This window comes from Rosa chinensis, chromosome 2 (assembly GCF_002994745.2).
Source record: "Rosa chinensis cultivar Old Blush chromosome 2, RchiOBHm-V2, whole genome shotgun sequence".
Lineage (NCBI taxonomy): Eukaryota > Viridiplantae > Streptophyta > Magnoliopsida > Rosales > Rosaceae > Rosa > Rosa chinensis.
In genome coordinates this window covers 44775540-44796730 of record NC_037089.1, presented here as the reverse complement: position 1 = coordinate 44796730, position 21191 = coordinate 44775540, and the positions used below count along the sequence as shown (strand labels likewise).

Below are 21191 nucleotides of genomic sequence, written 5' to 3'. Positions count from 1 at the left end.
GCGGAGGTTTGGAGAAGCAAAGCGAACCTTGGAAGCACTAGATCAAGGACTGATCAAACCATCGTAATTACTGAAACCTCCAGAAGAGTATCAGAGACAATTGGAGGCACTGGCCTCCAAGAGATTCGTTTCCCCGCAAGTTCAGAAACAGCAGCCCAAAGTATCACACAAAGAGCAAAAGCCACGTTCCCCCAAGAGCAGCACTCAGGAGAAGTCCCTAGTTCCCACGAGGCAAGAATTGCCACCAGCTCATAAAGTCAATGTTTGGCGGAGAGTATCTCGCGAAGGAAGAAATAGCGAGCCTTCCATCTTTGACAGGCTGGGGGGCAAAGACAATCGGTCCGCAATTGTGCAGAAAGTTCAAAGCTTGGTGGTCGCTATTTATTCTGTTGGGATATCGGCGTTGAACTGTTTAACCATGAAAGCAACCAATGATTCCTCTGCGGGGATCACCACCTTGGCTTGTTCGTGCTCTTGTACCGTGGGAACCTGGTTCAGTGATACTAAAATTTGTTTTTCTGCTGGCACTTCCTCTGGGAGAGTGACCACCAAGCTTTGAACTTTCTGCATAATTGCGGACCGATTGTCTTTGCCCCCCAGCCTGTCAAAGATGGAAAGCTCGCTATTTCTTCCTTCGCGAGATACTCTCTGCCAAACATTGACTTTACGAGCTGGCGGCTGTTCTTGCCTCGTGGAAACTAGGGACTTCTCCTGAGCGCTGCTCTTGGGGGCACGTGGCTTTTGCTCTTTGTGTGATACTTTGGGCTGCTGTTTCTGAACTTGCGGGGAAACGAATCTCTTGGAGGCCAGTGCCTCCAATTGTCTCTGATACTCTTCTGGAGGTTTCAGTAATTGCGATGGTTTGATCAGTCCTTGATCTAGTGCTTCCAAGGTTCGCTTCGCTTCTCCAAACTTCCGCTGGAGTTTTCTCTTCCTTGAAGAGCTCATCTCCACCGCCTTGCCCTTCTTCTGTGTATACCATCTCCCTTCTTTGATAGAGGACGTCGACACTGGCAGAATGTAAGGTCTGGTTAAAACCCCTTGCCGCTTATCTACTTGCTCTTCTTCCCTCGCGGTCTTCAACTTTTTGATTAAGTTTGAGTCCCTCGGAGAAAGAGTTTCTGAACCACTGTATACTCTTGGGCTGCATGGTTGGAAGTTTCTAGAGGATGATACTAATCGTATTGGCGGCAGAGATCCAAAGCTGTCGTCTGGGATGTTTCCTCATCTAGGGCTTGAGTGTCACATTCTTCCTTGCACCGCGAGAATAGGACGATGGGTAAACGAGTCTTGGATTCCCGCTTCATGACTTTGTCTCCAACCTTTTTCAAATCCTTAGCAGCATGGTCTGGACTTTGATTCTGCTGATCTTTTTCACCCCATGCCACGTCCACCATGTTGATGCCGGTATCTGGGAAGGGATCTAGGTCCACCAACGCTGCTGCTATTTTCGGTGCCTCTACTTGCAAACTACCGTTATTTAACCAGATTTGGATCTGATCCTTCAGCTTAACACAATCGGCTGTATTATGATTCCACATATTATGGAGTTTGTAGTATTTCTTCTCCCTTAGCTGCTCTGGTTTGGGAAATGGGCCGAAGTCGGTTTTCACCATCTTCGCGGCAATCATTTCATCCAAGATTTCATGCGCTTTGTCGCGTCGTAAGTATAACTTGCGAACTCTGGTTTGGTGAAAACCACCGACTTGAGCTTTACCAGCTCTTTGCACAGTTTCAGTTGCTTTAGCGTTGAAGCCTTTTTTTCGGTGAGTTCCAGGGCAGCTATCTCATCTTCTTCAGACTCATCAGCCTCTGCTGTACTAGATTCCTCACTCTTATAGTAAGGATCAAAGGAACTGGATTGATGGCTGAGTGCAGCCACTATTCGGCGTTTCCCTGGGATGTATGTCCCTTTCGAGGCTTTTTTCATAGCGTCCATCTCCCTGAGCAAGTGCTCGAAACTTCCTACTTATGTGATCAGTTCCCCCATGGAATTGAACATGCTTCCATGCTGTTTTTTGCGTTGGCGTGGCTCTAAGCCTTTGATTGCCAATTTCACCAGTTCTTTCTCCCGCAGAATCACGTTCAACTTTCCTTTCTGGATCTGAAAGCACTGAAGGTACATGACAGCTGATTCAGTTGGCTGTTGAGCCATCTGAGTGAGTGAAGCCAGATCTACTTCCGGCTCGATAGTCCCGAAGGTTTCCTTGAACAGCTTCTCCATCGAGGGCCAACTCTCAACTGATCAGGGTTGCAGCTTAGTGAACCAGGTGAAGGCAGACCCCGATAAAGAAGTAGCGAAGATGTTACGCTTTAGATTGTCGTCGTTCTGGTACTGGCCACACTGTACTCGAAACCTAACCAAATGGGCCGTGACATTTTCGACTTCCTCTCCCGAGAAAGTAGAGAACGTAATGTTCTTATATCCCCTAGGATAAGGTGTCTGTGTAATATGCGGTGGGAAGCGCCCTTGGTAGGCCTCCTTCAGGTTAGGCCTCTGGTTCACGGCCCTGATCATTGCTTCTACCTCCTTTATCCTTATATATCTTGGATCAGGAGGAGGTGGGTGAACCACTGTATCATCAACTGGCTAGATCAGCGGTGGCTCCTGTGAAGCCTGATTAACCAAAGATAGCCGCCTCCATGGGTCATTTTATGTCGGGTTGACGTCTGCGACGTAAAACCCACTGCTGGCTTACCCTTTGTGGCTGCAGTGACCTTCGCTGGACTTTCAACCCGGTCGATACCATAATGACTTGCTGGAGGTGGATCGTGGTGCACATATTCAACTCCGTCCCTGTCATATTGGGGAAACAGGTTATGACCAACAGAGGCCCCTTCATTGATTTTCAAAGTCCTGGTCCCTTGTGTGACTGATGACGCGGCGTTGTTCTTCCCACCCGTTGCCACAGTAGTCTCTTTACCTCTGACTGATACAGCAGTAACGGATGTGGCTGTACTGCCGCCGCTTGCTTTTTCTCGAGCATTTGGTGGTATGTACTTGCCAGATATGGGGGACTGACCTAGAGAGCCTAGAATGGCACTAGGATCTCCCAGTGTTTTATGTAGAACCTCTCTGGCCTGGTCAAGGTCGGCCTTCTGCATGGCCACCTGGGTCACGATGTTGGATCCTTCTTTGCGAATTGTCGCGACTTCTGAAGCGATGTGTTTGCTTGCGACCAACAGCTCTTCGTGGTTCTTCTGCATTTTTTGGTTCATGCCATCCAATTGACCTTGTGTTTGTTGTGCCCCTAGCGCAAGCCTCTTGACCAAGATCTTGAACTCATCAAGCCGTCAACGGTCCTCCGCAAGGGCTTTTTCCATCTTCTCATGGTATGCAGCAGAATTCTGTTGAAGGATATTAAGTCGCTCTTCTATGGTCGCATTTTCTGGAACGAGAATAGGCACAAATTCAATAGTTGTAACTGCGCTCGCGGCTACCTGAGTGATGCTAGACGTATTGCCAGCCTGATTAGGCTGGGCGGTGGGAACTTTCTCGCCTTCAGTAGTAGGATGTTGATTTCCTCCTCGTTCAATTGACATCTCTGTCGATGGAGGGTGGGGAGAAAATCTTTGGATTACTTGTTCTTCGGAAAGACCACGACAATCTGCACGCGAGTGCAGTCTGTAACTGAAGGTCTTATGTTTCGGGCAGTTAACGTAAACCTTTTGATAAGGGTTTGCGCTTGACTTCCCAATGGCTTCTGGAAGTCTGAATTGAAAGTAGTTGAATTCAATAAGACACTGTGAATCAAGGTTTAGACTTGCGGCCCAAGTATAGTCACCTAGACACAAACTTTCTTTCAAATCCTTTGGGTAACCTTACTGAAATGGCCAGATGGGGGAGGGTGAACAAAAGAGGCAGAATCCATTTTGGCATGAACTACTTCCACATAGTGATTTTAGGCCCATTTGCACGCACTTATGGATTCAATAACCTGTTATGAATGTTGTCCCCTTTCTAGACACCATTTCACATAGGCTATACTTACTAAGATGAGAAAGATCATAAGTGTGAAGACAGTTCAACAAATATTAATAAAAACCTCCCTTAACCTTAAGGGACCTGAACTAGGCACCAATAAGGAGTTTAGGTCAATATTAACAAAAGAGACTTCACCTATTCCGTTATGATTCACAACCCCTTACCAACCTCAATTTTTTAATAGTGGTGTGATTTATAGCTTGCAGTAGGTCCCACTGGGCGTGCCAAAATGTTTGGCTCCAATTTTGTTGCAGATGGTCAACAGTCTCTTTTCTTGCACTGGCATGCCAACACCGTTCGGGTGCGGTCGTCGGGGGTGTCCCTTGACCTAACTTCTTTCAAACAATTGTGGACGAGGAGAGCACCAACCTCGTCGTGGGATTCTTTGTGCCTCGTGGTGAGGACTTTTGCTGAGCTTCTTCAAAATCACAATTGATACTCAATGTTGTAGATCGAGCAGAGCGAGAACTTCTAGGAAGTGAGGAGAACTTGCTAAAGCGTGACTTTAGCTTGGCTGGAAGGTTTGGTGGCACTAACAGTCGGCTCTTGAGGAGACTAGGACTGGAGTGTGGCTACCGGTAAGAGAAGGAGATGGTTGCTCTAGAGAGGCTTGGATAATCTGAGAGATTGTTGTTGTGAATGTGTGTGTTCAAGTGTTTCATTGTAATCTCTATTTATAGGCTACCATGCCAAAATGGTTGGCTTTAAACAAATGATAGTGGATCACTAATTGGAGATAGTGGAGCACTAAATGGAGATAGAAATGATGAGTTTTGGAGTGATTTTGAATCACTTTCGGCTTCTTTATTCCTTTAATTATATCTCCACCAAGAAGTCATAATGGGTCTTTGACTCCTTCATATGAAATGATCCACAATGAGTTTAGATCATTGTGATGAAATTTCAGAGCTTAATTCCATATGGTTGGGCCGGAAATGCTGCTGGACTCCTCACAGGTCCAGTTTTCCAGTTTTGCTTATGTAGAAAATTAGACTGATTGTTTGAAGGCATTCTACTTGAAACTAGATCTTGCACTCTTCATAAAAAATTATCCTTGGGATGTCTAGTATTAATCTGGAAAGTTTCAGCTTATTTGGATCTTCTTTGGTTAGTCTTCCGCCCCTCTTTCCTTGTTTAGCTCGGTTTCTCCTAGCCGAAGTAGGAAAATGTGCTAAAGTTGACTTTTCATTTCCATGCTTCCATCATTTCCTTTTCTTACAGCTCGCATAATTCTCCATAGTAGGCTTTATTTAGCCTTTAAATAATATATTTCGAACTTGTCGACAATATATAGCTTGAGCTACTGACATTGGCTCAATTTCTCCAACACATGCCTTGTCAGGCCAAAATGCTCATTTTGGGTCCAAACACATTCACAACAACAATTTCTAAGATTATCCAAGCCTCTCTAGAGCAACTGATGCACTCAAAGCAAGCGCATAATTTAACCCTGAAAATATCGTTAGTAGTATAAGCAAATAGGGATCGTTCTATCCGGGGATTGAGGGTACACCTGTAATTGTGTAACAAATAAAGAAAAGTATTATTTACAAAAATAAAATAAAGAATATAAATATATACAATTGTATAAACAAATAAAGAATTAAAATAATAAAGTATTATTTACAAAAATAAAATAAAGAATAGAAATATATACAAGTAACAAAATAAAAAGGGAGGGGGGTTTAAGAATTATAGAATTGAAAATTAAGATAAATAAAATAAAGAAAATGTAAAAACATATATACAAGGGTGGATCAAAACCACATCCATATGCAAGAAATCCAATTACAATTCATATAGTTGATTTTAAATGTCATGAGAGAGGAGTTGATCATGTGAAACATTCGAAAGCAAATGATTTCCCATATTTTACTTTTCAATGCTAATTAACCTAAGCGAAAGCACCTAGATTAATCCTATCAAACATGCAATCAAGCCCTAGAAAGCTAGTCAATCATGACATGTTCAACGCATTAGACATAGAGAAAGGCTATCAACTCAAGTGTACAACTTAGTATGGAAAAGTCCACCTAATTGCAATCCTCTTTAATTAAATTCGGTCTTTGCACAAAACCTTTACTACTTTGATTCAAGTTTACACAAAACGAAAAGTCGATTTCATGTTCTTAAACCTAGCACCAATTATATCAAAACCCTAAGTGTTTGCAACCACATAAGATTAAAATACAAAAGTTTTCTATCATGCAAATTTAATTAAACAAACCCACATAAGCAACATAAAAATCAACATATAGAAATCACAACTTTATCTCAAAACATATAAACGGGCTTTAAACTTTGCCCTTAACATTAATTGTTAACTAGAAACAAGTTCATATGAATTCAAACAAGGAAAACAAAAGATCATTACAAGGAAAAAGAATGAATTACACCGTGAGGGGAGATGGAGATGGAGAGCTTGAACGTTGGAATCTTGAATCTTGGAAGCAAGTCTTCAAGGTGGACGATGGAGGCTATGTCCTCACGGCTTCTTCTTCTTCTCTTTACTTGAAAATGCAAAACTAAGAACTAGAGAATGGAAAATGAAAATGGAGAGGAAATGGAGAGACAAAGAAGATGAGATGGATGAAGGAATTGGTGTTATGAAATGGTGAATTGGTCTCTATTTATAGGCTTCCAAGCAACACTATTTGGCCTTTAAACAAATCATAATGGGTTAGGTTTGAGCACTTAAACACTTGGTGGATTTGTTAGGTAAGAGCACTTTCTCTTCCTTTATTCCTTTAATTTTTATCTCCACTAAGAACTCAGTTTTAGCCTTTGACTTCTTCATATGAAATGTTCCACTATGAGTGTAGATCATTGTGGTAAAATTTCAGAATGTATTGCCATGTGGTTGGGCCGAAAATGCTGCTGGACCTCTTACAGGTCCAGTTTTCCGGTTTTGCTTCTGTAGAGAATTGGGCTGATTGTTTGAAGGCCTTCCACTCATATTTTTCTCTGGCACTCTTCATAAGAAATGATCCTTTGGGTGTCTAGAATGGATCTGGAAGGTTTCAGCTCATTTGAAGTTCATTTGGTCAGGCGGCCGCTCCTTCTTCTTTGCTTGGCTTGGTTTCTCCTAGCCGGAGTAGGAATATGTGTAAAATTGATCTTTTAGTACATTTCCATTTTTCTCCATCATTTCCAGGTAATTATGGACCTAACGCTCATTTCACCTTCATCTACTCCAATGTACCTAAAAATAGAAATTGAATTAAAAATTGATTTAGTTAAGGAATTAACTAAGCAAAATGTGAGGAATTAACTATTAAAATATCACATTAAAATGCTCCTATCAGCAACCCTCTCCTTCTCTTACTGGTAGCCACACTCCAGTCCTAGTCTCCTTAAGAGCCGACTGCTAGTGCCACAAAACCTTCCAGCCAATAAAAGTAGATTCTGATATAAAGTCTAGTAAAGTTGTAACTAGCTAGGATGAAAATATCCAATTGTTCATTCATCCATTCATCTTAACTCAAGAAACTAGCATTAGAAATGTTGAAACACATTGTCTGTGCCAATGAAGGGACTGCAATGGAGCACGTTCATATAAATTCCAATTACTATGTATGTCAGTTTGTAATTAGTAGGCTATTTTTTGTCCTACAGTCGTACTATTAGTGGACTGTTTGCCTCCTATGCCTGTCAGACATAAAATAAAGGGTTTTTGTCCATTTACCCTATTTCTAGAGATTTTTTTCCCACTAACCCGATTAAGTTTTTTTAATTCTCTCTTACCTAATACCCTCTAAGGGAGTCTTCCCTAATACCCCATTAAGATTTTTTTTTTATTAAATACCATTTTACCCCTCACCCCTTTATTAGAGACAGAGAGAGAGAAAGAGAAAATGGAAGAGAGAGAAACCATAGGAGACTTCGCCGGAACCGGTCATCGGTCCCCAGAATCAGGTCACCGGTTGCCGGATTCCGGTCACCGGTCACAGGATTCCGGCCAATTTTTGCCGGATTCCGGTCACCGGTAGCCGGAATCCGGTTACAGGCGACAGGAATCTGGTCACCGGTTGCCGCCCACATGATTTTTTTAAAAAACCTCTATTGCCCCCCAATAGAGGAGCAATAGACGTCTATTGCCCCCACAATAGACGTCTATTGCCCCAACAGTGCATTGCCCCCTAATAGATGTCTACTGCTCCCCAATATACGCCTATTGCCCCCTAATATAAGAGCAATAAGGTCTATTGCCCCCCAATAGACATCTATTACTTCTCAATAGACGTCTCGATTACCAAAATGGGAACCAATCTTCTTAAAATTGCACAAATAAAATTTTGATTAAAGAAAAAAAAACAAGGAGATTACTTAAATTCAAAAAGTCTATTGCCCCCCAATAGACTTTTCGATTACTGAAATGCGAACTAATCTTCTTAAAATTACAGAAATAAAACTTTGATTAAACAAAAAAAACGAGAGATTACATAAATTTAAAACATCTATTGCCCCGAATAGACGTCTATTGGCCCCCAATAGACGTCTATTAGCCCCTAATAAAACTTTTCTTTTCTTTGTTCTTTCTTTCTGTTTTACAAAAAAAAAAACCATAAACTGATTTGTGCACCCATATACTAATCTGGGCACCCAGGAACTAGTGACCTCTAATCCTCCGGTGAAGCAACTTCTGCCACGACTGGTCAGCATCCCAAAGGCTTTCCTCCTCCACTCCACGTCCTGATTTGGGCACCGGAGCTGCGAAATTGGCCAAATCATCTTTCTCCTTTCTCCTCTGCCACTGGCCTGCATTTAGCACTGGAGGATACGACACCGGAGCAACGGCAGAGTGGATCGAACGTCGGTGACGCGCAGCGGAGTGGATCGAACTCCGGAATCTGGGCAATTGCGCCAAGGTGAAGATCGGGGAGTGGATCGATGCCGGAGATGAGCAGCACCGGCGGGTTGGTCCTCGACACCGGAGTCTGGAAGAGAGAGGTAGGTTGCGTGGGTAGAACGCCGGAGCCGGAAAAGGCTTGGCTCATGCATCGGAGTTGGAGGTCAGTAGGAAGTGGGTAAGGAGGGAGAGAGAGAGAGCGAGATCGGGACCAGAGAGAGATTGATATTGAGTGGCAGTGGTTGTAGTTATTTAATTGAGTTGAGGGTAAAATGGTCATTTTATGTTAAATTGTGTGTGTGTGTGAACAAAAATTTGTTGTTGGGGTAAGTGGGATAATTTTTTGTTATTTTGGTGCTTTGGGTCAAGGACCCTAAAATAAAAGGCCGAGTGTCCTTTTGAATTAGTGAAGCTAGTTGAAGGACCGTAAATCATGACCACTATCAGTAAAGCCATGTTCATTTACTCAATCAATTCTCTATTCAGTTGTGTTATGTTAAATTATAATTGGATATAAATCACATGGTCGATGATAGTAAGTTAGTTAGAATTTATTTACTTTTCACTTTATCCTCCACCATTGGATACAAATCCAATGACAGTAGAGTAGAATTGACAGTTAAGTTATTATATGTAATTTATAATTAATGCATATAAACTATTTCTTATTTATTAAGAAATATATATTTAAACCTAGCTAAAATAGAGAGAACTGATGAAGATATATTGATTTAGGACAAGAATGGACCTGATTTAGCCAAAAAACCATAAAAGTAAAGAAGCGGTAGAATCAAGAAGTTGCACGAGAAACCCGAAAAATCCAAAACCTAATCTTCTTGAATATTTCAGTGGCTAATAACCTCATAATGCGTGAATTATCTATTTTCCAATCACTTTTTTTGATTCAACGCCGCTTCTTTACTTTTATGGTTTTCTGGCTAAACCAAGCCCATTCTCCTCCTACATCACATATATAGATATTGGCGAGGCAAAATGACTTTTTAACTACTTTGGCTATAATTTGACTAAAAAATGGATAACATTGCTAAATATGCTCTGAGCTTGGTCTGCTTGGACAATAAGCAATTGCAGTAAACGAGTGTTTCTCACAAGGATCTCTACTTATATTTATGACATAAGATTACATAATCAAATAGTTGGATATGCACACATTAATTACACTGAGTCAACAAATTAAAGAGATCGACTTTGGCCAAGAAAATCTTTTTCCACCAGTAAACACTTTATCTTATGACTTTCCAGGGTTAATTACTTAATTTTAGGGTCGATACTGTAATTATTATCTGGAATAGCTTTTAAAAAAAGTCGCAACATTGATACCTATAAGACTTGATTCTCATGCTATAGGAAAGACTCATAATTACAAGCTTAGTTGAGAGGTAAGGAAAACCTTGATACAAAATTATCCAAGAAAAAGAACAGAGAGACTATGAATGAAATACCAATTGACAAGGAGTTCAAGACTGAAATAACGCTACTAGCAAAGTCAGAACTTGAGGAATTAAGGATTGGGGATCAATCTTTGCTCGAGTTATGCAAAAACCTTGTCGTGACAAAGCCATGGACTAGCAAATCTGGAGAGAATTGTGTTTTCAAAAAAAAATCTCTGAAAGGAAAACTACATAAAAGAAGAGGAAGAAAATAAGTAGTTGCAGCTACTCTTCGTCAGAGAATTTTAATTAGGGCTGTCAATGGGTCGTGTCGGGTTGGATTCGTGTTGGGTCAAGGTATTTGTCGTGTCGCAAGATACAAACCCAAACCCAACCTATTTAATAATCATGTCAAAAATTTAAACCCAAACCCAACCCATTTATTAAACAGGTTACCCGTTTTCAACCCGCTTAACCCATTTAAAAAATAGGTTGTGTCGTGTTTGACAAAATGACTTATTTAAAGGTTAACAATGCGACCAATTTAACTAAAAAAATGCATAAATTGATTAAATTCACTAAAAACTCCACAAGACGAAGAATATAAATAATTATATATAATTCATAAATAATTAAATAGAATAATTATAAAGAAAAATATTTCAAATTGTCTAATCCTATGATCAAATATTCCCAACGTCTAAAATTTCAGGATAAAGTATACATAATCGGGTTATACAGATTCACTTCGTGTTGGTGGGTTGACCCGTGGCCGACCCATTTATAAAATGGGTCATTGCGGGTTGACCCATGGTTGACTCGCTTTTTAATCGTGCGGGTTCAACCCACTTTATTTCGTGCGGGTTTCGAGTCGTGTTGGAATTGACAGCCCTAATTTTAATTAAGACATTAAGTATAAGCATCATCTATTTTTCTACTTTTACTCGAGTCTCTATCAAAGCGTTGGTTTTCCTATGTTTACATTATGTAGCCTTTTGCTCTGTTTTCAATTTATGAAAATTTTGGTGTACGTGTACTCTTATGGATAAATAACACGGTTGTTTTTCTTATTCTTTTTTTGTTTATATAGAAAATTACAAACAAGTGTCACTTTGAGACTTATATTAGTCATAAGGCCACCTAAATTGTTTTGTGCATATAAGGCCACTTGCCTCTTTAAATTATATTTTCTCTGTCTATTTTACCCTTCTACCTAAGAGAACTAACCACCTGGTATCAGATTAACCACTCTCCCTCTCTCTCTGCGACTCTCCCGAGGAAGCCCTCTCTCTTCCTCTTCGTCCTCCAACGAAACTCGTCACTTTTATTTTTTGGCTTCCTGCAACGGCGGCCAAGATGACTACAGCCTTCATCAAAGCAGAACCAACGACCTTTATCAACCTAAGGTACGACCTGAATGGCGAGAGGTCTCAGTGTTCCAAGCATAGCGGAGGCGCTTGTTGAATTGAAGCATCTCGATGTCGCTCTCACGTCGCCGGCGACCTATTCTCCGATAGTGATGACGAAGAAGAGCCAAAATGGTTGGGCTGTGCTTTATACTCGATCAGCAGGATTTCGCTCGCCGACTTGATGCAAATTGGAGTCGCTCCGAGATCGGATAAGCCTATGCTTCGTCTTTAAAAATATGATCACCTCCTCCGATTGTATTCCCGTCACCGTCATCGACACATCATCCAGGTTAGTTGTACTTATCAATTTCTGATGTAAATCCTATGCAATTGGAAACGGAGCTCCGTTTGATTTTGATTTTGTGGATGTGTGAATTGTTAGCAGGGAGACTAGTATTAAGCGCAGCGAAGAACTAAAGCGAGTGGATGCTTTACATTGATTCTTGTGTTTGGTTCATGTTCAGATTTGCTTCTAGGAAATTGATCACTTTTTTTGTAACGAACAGATCCATCCATATGTTGTTACTTTGATTCTCCTGCTTCTGCTTCTTGTTAAATTGTAGGGCTTTGTGATATTTGAATTATCAAGATGAATTCTTGTTAGATTTTCAGGGTTTTATCTTTCATTTGGAAGATTATTAATGAGTTGTGTTCTTAAGAATTTGTATCGGTTAGTGACAAACACTAGTATGGAGATGTACGACCTATTGAGCTTGATATGTTATTTGCTATTGCTCTAGAAAGGTAAATTCATTAATTATACCTTATTTATTAGTTTGATGTGGTATACATATTGTTGGATTTCATAGGTAGTTTCGTTGTCTTCCAGACCCCTAGGGAAAAAAATCAATAAATGGTTACCAACGTATAATGTAGCTTGTGCTAGATGATAATTGATAATTGATAGAAGGCTCCTACGTACATTTCGTGGTGGTCTTATTAGTCACATAGCTGGAAGGTCAAGACCCCGAGTTTTCCAGCCCTTCGCAGGGACCAACCAAGACTAACCATTCTGTTTTCTATACCAATTGCCTCCAATTGTGGTGAATCATGTAACTGCCATTAAAGCAGCTGATGGTCAAACATATTTGTTAAAATCTCTTTTATCAACCAGTGGAATTTTGTATTCAGCCGTTGGTAAATATGGACTACATGTGACTTCAATACAGTAATAGTAGTTTTTTATGCCTATATTAGTATCTTTTCAATCTGGTGTCAATAGGTTTTCTGTTTTTGTTTTAATTGATTTCAAGCCAGTAGCTTGCTATAATTGTTACAGTGGTTTTTCAACACAGTGATGATAGTAGCTTTCTATCTCTATGTTAGTATATTTTCAATCTAATGTCAATAGCTTCTTTGTTTTCATTTTGATTGATTTTAAGTAGTTTTTTTGTCAATAGCTTATCAAAATGAAAAAGCATGATCCTAAATGAAATTCAATTTTCTTATTGTTGTGATTTCATATTTCAAGCATTTCTTATTTGAAATTTATGTTACACTATCAATATGTATAATTAGCTGGTTTGTGTAATCAATATTTATGTCAGTACCTTTTTTATTACTAGTCTAGCAGCTTTGTACATGTGTTATAGTAGCGTTTTATTAATGGTCTAGCTAGTAGCTTTGTACAAGTTTTATAGTAGTTTTTTGTACCTATGTCAGTAACTTTTTGTTACTGATTTAGTTGTTTTGTATGTGTGTTATAGTAGCATTATGTATTTATGACAGTAGCTTTTTAGATTGCTTATTTTTTATCTAGTTGATAAAGAGTGTCACTTTTGTAGCACAGCGGTACGGTACATTGTTGTTTTAGCTTTCATTTCAAATACTAATATTTTGTTGCATCTTTGTTCTTGCAGAGTTCTTCTCCTTTGCATTTGTAGTAGTAGATTTAGAAAATGGGAGAGGATCCTCTCCTGAGCTCACTCCCCTCCTAACCTACCTAAGCTTTTTACCAGATGACGACACGTGTCAAGTCTCATATCTAATGGTCTACATATCTCCTCAACATAAAAAGTTACTGATTTTACAAAATAACCCTCCGATGCCAACTCTCTCTCTCTCTAGTCTCCACCTTTCTCTCTCTCTCTCCCCCCACCTCTCATATATGAATGATGGTTCTAAATCGTACATTAGTGTCAACAAGATCTAGGCATTTCGAAAGCCCCAGATCTTGGTAAAGCACCTGGAAAATGAAGGTAAGAATTAGATTTTACTAACTCCAAGCCAAATCTAGCTGAGGTAGATTTTGTTTATCATTCATCGCTACCCAATCTCATCGCTTCCGTCGCCACAACTAAATCCAATTAGATTAAGCCCTCAAAAGAGATTGATAAGCAATCACTAAAGGAATAGCAACAAACTGAAGCTGTGGAGAGCACTACAAAAGGGAGCGATTTCAAATGCTACAATGATGGAAAATTAAATAAAACCAATCTAATTCCAAGTCAAAAATCATGAAATTTTGAAGACCTGGGTGAATTGAGAGAGGCTGAGGGCTTTGCCCGCATTATTAATGAGTGATAACGTTGATCACATTCAATCTCTGCCCATCAAGTATCTCATTGTTCATGATGAATTAATGCAAAAGAACATGACAAATTGGTATACAAATTACTATGATTGGTTCTGCACAGCAACTTTGCCTTAGTATACATTTAACAACTGAGTTATTTGGCTGAGATTAGTGGTCAGAAACCTATTCAAGAAGTAGTTCTCTGGAGTCACAACAACAGTAGTCAAACTCAACTTTTCCTCTTCTATCAGTCCTTCCACATCAAAACTTTAACGATCGAAAACCTTGGGATGAGTCTCTTCTTAAAACTGTAACACAGTTTGTGGATTAAGATAGAGTTTGGTAAATTGGGTTCGTTGGAAAACTAGTTTGGTAAATTGGGATTCGCCGGAAAATTGCAAGATTGAAAAGTTGTGGCGCTTTTTTGGAGGAATGGAATTGTAACTTTTTGATTTTGAGACAGAGTAAATCTATGTGGGAAGGAAAGAGATTGATTAACTGCAATTCGTCTGATAAGGAGGGAAGAACGTAAAGAAAAGAAGAACAGAAGAAAGAGAAAGGGGAGGAAAAGAAGAATAGCCAAGTAAAAGAAGAACAGGAGAGAGAAAGCAAAGAAACAAAGTGGATGTGAAGGAAAAGAGATAGACCATTAGATCTGTGAACAACACGTGTCGTCATCTTGTAAAAAGCTTAGGTAGCTTAGGAGGGGAATTTGCTCAGGAGAGGATCTTCACCCTTAGAAAATCATGTGAATTTGGATATTGAAGCCTCCATTGACCAAGAGATCCATCGGCCAACCAAGAAATGTTGAAATGAAGTTTCGTGCTAAAAGTGGCAAATGATGCCTATGGGTTTAGTGATGCAGCCGAAATAGCCTCACAATTTAACCCTGCAAAATGTAGTTGTCAGTATAGGATAAGTAGAGATCGTTCAGTGCGGGGATTGTAGGGTACACCTACACTAAAAGGTCAATTAACAAATAAAAGAATAAAATGGGGGGTTTTGAAATTTGGTTCTAATCTACTTAAAATAAAATAAATAAAAACAAATAAAATTATATACAATGATCGACTTCCGTAACCTAGACCACTACCACTCGGAAATTATTAGGTGTAAAAACAGAAAATTCATTTCAACATGCAACAAAAAAATGCCCATCTTAAATGCTAGATAAGAGCCCAAATGAAAAGCTGTCACGGTCCAATCCATTTATATGATCCGTTCTTTGAATCAACTCACACGTGCAAATTAACCATTACTCATAGCAATTAACTTGTAATTTCCAGAATCGTTTAATCATTAAAGCATGATTTTTACCACTCTTTAGAACTAATTACTACTTGTTTAACTCAGCGTCTTAACAAATAATAATTACTCTTGGCAAATTAAGCAAACACACATGAATACTCAGCGTGACTCTAGCATGCAAACTTATTAACCTAACTCTGAAAATTACCTAAACACATAAAAGGGCACAAGATTATAACATGCATCATGAAAGAATTCTCGAGATTAACTCAATAATAAACTGAAAATCTCAAAATATTAATAAAAATATTCTGAAAATCTCATGTCTCCAATTACACAACTCACAAATCCAAACACACAAAACCGAAACAATAATTATAAGTAGAGTCATAGTTACACTTTTGAAGCTTTCCTCAGCGGCTTAGCAACAAGGTGATGAACTCGTCTCTGCTATGGTGGTGGAGCGTCCTTGACTCAGCGCCTAAGAACTTCTTGGATTGATGGAAGGATGGTGGTCACGATCTTGTAGGTGATGGAGGTTTGAGAAGCAAATTGGGCAGAGCTATGGAATAATTTTTAGCTAGGAACTGATAAGGTAGGAAGTAATCTTGGTCAGGAAGTGATCTTCTTGGTGTTGAGAATGGCTGCTATTTATAGTGGAATTCTCCTATCTTGTGATGTAATCATGGCCATTCATCTAGAGGTGATTTCTCCTCCAAATTTGCTTGATTTTCTCTTGACAAAGTCATGAATTTTCTGATTTCTTTTCCCCTTAATGGCTCATTGTATATGCCTTGAATAGCGACCAGATACATCCCTTATTCCTCTCCTTTGAATTGCACTAATTTCTTCCAAGAATTGTGCACACAATAAACTCCTACAATCAAGAAAAATCAGAATTTAATTAGAGTTTATAATCAATAAGAAATAAGATAATAAGGAATAAATATTGATTAAAAACAATCCATTTTATCTCCTCGAATTCTTCCTGATTAATCCTTCAATTTTTCTTGATTTCATCACTCAAGAGTTTTTAATGGGATGGACTCTCTTTAAAATAGGAAAATCAGAAATAGAAAAGTTCAAATGAAGAAAGTTTCCTAAAACAAAATAGGAAATATTTCCTAAAATGAAAGAGGAAAGTTTCTAAAATGACTTGTCTTTAATTTATGCTCATTTATGCCCTTTTTTACCTATTTTCACCATTTCCGACCTTGAAGTAACTAAAAGCATAAACTTTATTATAATTAAGTAGACTAGAAACCAAATCTAAAACTCCCCATTTTATTCTTTTATTTGTTAATTGACCTTTTAGTGTAGGTGTACCCTACAATCCCCGGACTGAACGATCCCTGCTTATCCTATACTGACAACTACATTTTGCAGGGTTAAATTATGAGGCTATTTCGACCGCATCAATTTTTGGCGCCGTTGCCGGGGATTGTTAAAATCTCTAATGCTTAAAGTGTCATTAATTTTGTTGTTTATATAGAATGCATGCTAAATTTTTGCACTACATTTGTGGAATGGTGACAAATTGCGATTTTTGCTAGGCCAAGCTATAATTGTGATTTAGTTTAAGTTTTATGAGTGTTACCAAATTAAGCATGTATTTTATAATTGTTGTGCAATTTGTAGAAGGTTTTATTTTAACATGTTGTAAATTGTATGTGTTTCACTTAGATTAAGCATGTTGTAAATTGTATGTGTTTCACTTAGATTAATATACTTAGGTTGTTTTGAATTTTGTTAAATACTTAATTGTTGTAAGTGTGTAAAAAAATAAAATAGAGAAAATTAACTCAAAAAAAATAAAAAAAATTTGTTGTGTGAACAAGGAGAAGAGTCCAGGCTGAAGGACTATAAATATTAAGCGCTGCATGGGAGGCAACCCATTTCAACCGAAGCTGTGGATGAGCCATCAACGAGAGTTTGACATTTCTATCCCTTCACTTGTTTAGGTTGAATTGTACTTGTAGCTTTTATTTTTGTTTTTTCGCCTTTGTTTTTGTATTTATTTTCATAAATTCCATTCCTATATACTTAATTGTTCCATTGCATGCTTATGATTGATTACATTGAGGACAATGCAATATTTAAGTGTGGGTGAAGGGATTTATACTTTTGTCTTCAGTCATATATATTGAAAATAAATAAAAAAATTGAAAAATGTCAAAAATTAAAATAAAAAAAAATTTGTTGCTTTTAATTATTGAGTCAAAATGATTTTTGAGTGAAATAATTTCTTCAAAGTAGGCGCATCTGATGGGATGTGATGTCTAAGGTCTAGTTTGGATCCGAGAAGTGCTGACAAATGGTCTCGTCCCCTGTCAAACAAGTGAGCTGAGCTCCGCCAAAATCGGTCCCCTCTTTACCTGGTCATGTTCCAAAGGAGTTACTGAAAGGAGAAAGGAAATAACCCTAGTCCAAAACCTTTTTGGAGTCAGTCGTAGTCTTTTGTTTTAAGTTTGAGTCTTAGGATGCCCTTAACTGTCTAGGATGATTCAATATCTCTGAAATTATAGCTAAAAGAGGATCACAATATTGAGATGATTTTAAATGTTATTCTTTGGTTAATTGAGATATATAAAAAGCATATGCATGTGTAGTGGATATGGATTTCGTAACCTTGGTACAGAATATGACCATGTTAATATGAGTTTTGATTCATAAAAGCTCATGTGAGATATATGAGCCCATGTCCCTTTTTCTTGGAGTGATAAATGAAAAATATATTCTTATTTTCTTGGCGATGTTTTGATGATCTCATTATTCTTCATTCGATTGATTGCTTGCCATAGATTAAGTTTGATGGACTAGAGAATGCTAGAATTCACTCTTGTGCTTGTTGAGACTTTTATCAATACATGTCCCTGATTCTGGAAAGGATAGAGGCATCCTAGGAATCACCACCATAGCCAAATTAACTTGTGTCCATATTTGTGCCCGTCGTGGGACTCCCTAGTTTAACCACTTTGAGCCTACATTAAACATTTTCTTTCATCACCCTTAAAATCCTTAACCCTGAACCTTAGTATATTTACAACCTTACCCTTTGTTCTAAAAATTTAGTAGAGCTATCTTTTGAGACTTACTAGATGAGGGTGGCAAATATGAAGATTTAAAAGAGGTGAAAGTTCAAGTGTGGGGGTAGACTTGTCCATAAGAAAAAAAATGTGGAAGCCGTGAAAAAGAAATAAAGAAAACAATGTGTACGGCTAGAAAAGAAAAAGAAAAAAAAAGAAAAATATGTCTATGGATTTTAGTCCCCCATACTTGGTGAATTTGGAGATTGTTTTGAATTGAAGGCCCATTACATAAAAATTTGGTCTTTGTCCAGTTCACGAGAGTTCAAAGGAAGTTTAGAATGAAGTTTGTGCCCAACATGAAGATATTAGGCCTCATATTTTGCCTCTATGGGTGTGACATTTTTTTTTTTATGCCTTGGTGGATTTCTAGAAGTCTCTCTACATCAATAAAAGCTCTACTAGGTTTTTAGGATACTTTGACATTCCTTAACCTTTGTTTCTTAAAACCTTGAACCTTAGCCCCATTTCAACCCTTTAAAGTCCTTTTTGATCTTTAAGATGGGATAGCCTTTGATCTGTGGAGATGAGTTATAAGAGTTGAACCTATGGCTTGGGTCCATCCGTGCAAGTAGTTGATATCTTTCATGATCTTGAAAAATTATATTTACAAAGTGCTTTTCATTTCTTATATATGTGAGATATTTGATTGCCTCAAAATATTTTCTCTCACATATAATTTGAGTGATTATAAGGTTTTAAGCATTGCCCTGTTCTCAGAGAAGAAAGAGTGGATATACCTTGTGAGGATATGAATCATACTTGTCTGAAACATGTTGAGCTCCACCCATCACCATTGTTACACCCAAGTCCTACTGATTTATATGTGGATTATATGCTTCAATTAACTCTCGAATATCTAAATATTGATTCTTGATTAAGTGCTAATTTTGATGCCATGAGAGTAAGGATTTATGAGACAAATGTTAAGGGAAATTTAGTCTTTGTGTGTCATTTGTGTAGAGTCTGGTAGTGAATTGTTTGTTTTGGTTGAGTCTTTTGTTTGGATTTTGCTAAGGGACTAGCAAAAACTAAGTGTGGGGGAATTTGATAAGAGCACAAAGTGTGACGTTTTTAATATGTATTTTCCCTCATTTGGCTGAGTTATTCTCTTAAAATTAATAATTATAATAAAGTTTATGTTTTTAGTTACTTCAAGGTCGGAAATGGTGAAAATAGGTAAAAAATGGCATAAATGAGCATAAATTAAAGACAAGTCATTTTAGAAACTTTCCTCTTTCATTTTAGGAAATATTTCCTATTTTGTTTTAGGAAACTTTCTTCATTTGAACTTTTCTATTTCTGATTTTCCTATTTTAAAGAGAGTCCATCCCATTAAAAACTCTTGAGTGATGAAATCAAGAAAATTGAAGGATTAATCAGGAAAATTCGAGGAGATAAAATGGATTGTTTTTAATCAATATTTATTCCTTATTATCTTATTTCTTATTGATTATAAACTCTAATTAAATTCTGATTTTTCTTGATTGTAGGAGTTTATTGTGTGCACAATTCTTGGAAGAAATTAGTGCAATTCAAAGGAGAGGAATAAGGGATGTATCTGGTCGCTATTCAAGGCATATACAATGAGCCATTAAGGGGAAAAGAAATCAGAAAATTCATGACTTTGTCAAGAGAAAATCAAGCAAATTTGGAGGAGAAATCACCTCTAGATGAATGGTCATGATTACATCACAAGATAGGAGAATTCCACTATAAATAGCAGCCATTCTCAACACCAAGAAGATCACTTCCTGACCACGATTACTTCCTAGCTTATCAGTTCCTAGATAAAAATTATTCCATAGCTCTGCCCAATTTGCTTCTCAAACCTCCATCACCTACAAGATCATGACCACCATCCTTCCATCAATCCAATAAGTTCTTAGGCGCTAAGTCAAGGACGCTCCACCACCATAGCAGAGACGAGTTCATCACCTTATTGCTAAGCCGCTGAGGAAAGCTTCAAAAGTGTAACTATGACTCTACTTAAAATAAAATAAATAAAAACAAATAAAATTATATACAATGATCGACTTCCGTAACCTAGACCACTACCACTCGGAAATTATTAGGTGTAAAAACAGAAAATTCATTTCAACATGCAACAAAAACGTGCCCATCTTAAATGCTAGATAAGAGCTCAAATGAAAATCTGTCACGGTCCAATCCATTTATATGATCCGTTCTTTGAATCAACTCACACGTGCAAATTAACCATTACTCATAGCAATTAACACGTAATTTCCAGAATCGTTTAATCATTAAAGCATGATTTTTACCACTCTTTAGAACTAATTACTACTTGTTTAACTCAGCGTCTTAACAAATAATAATTACTCTTGGCAAATTAAGCAAACACACATGAATACTCAGCGTGATTCTAGCATGCAAACTTATTAACCTAACTCTGAAAATTACCTAAACACATAAAAGGGCACAAGATTATAACATGCATCATGAAAGAATTCTCGAGATTAACTCAATAATAAACTGAAAATCTCAAAAATATTAATAAAAATATTCTGAAAATCTCATGTCTCCAATTACACAACTCACAAATCCAAACACACAAAACCGAAACAATAATTATAAGTAGAGTCATAGTTACACTTTTGAAGCTTTCCTCAGCGGCTTAGCAACAAGGTGATGAACTCGTCTCTGCTATGGTGGTGGAGCGTCCTTGACTCAGCGCCTAAGAACTTCTT

The 21191-nt window shown here is 38.0% G+C and overlaps 1 protein-coding gene across 1 annotated transcript; it reads right to left on the bottom strand.

Moving 5' to 3' along the window:
* Window positions 1-1175: 1175 nt before the first annotated feature.
* LOC112184350 lies at window positions 1176-1616 on the bottom strand. Its single transcript, XM_024322608.1, has one exon. The coding sequence runs from the start codon at window positions 1614-1616 to the stop codon at window positions 1176-1178; it is 441 nt and encodes a 146-aa protein (XP_024178376.1).
* Between the last annotated feature and the right edge of the window lie 19575 nt (window positions 1617-21191).

Bases quoted from the DNA above. Each gene is read 5' to 3' on its own strand.
- LOC112184350 (XM_024322608.1), bottom strand. From the start codon at position 1,616: ATGGTGAAAACCGACTTCGGCCCATTTCCCAAACCAGAGCAGCTAAGG.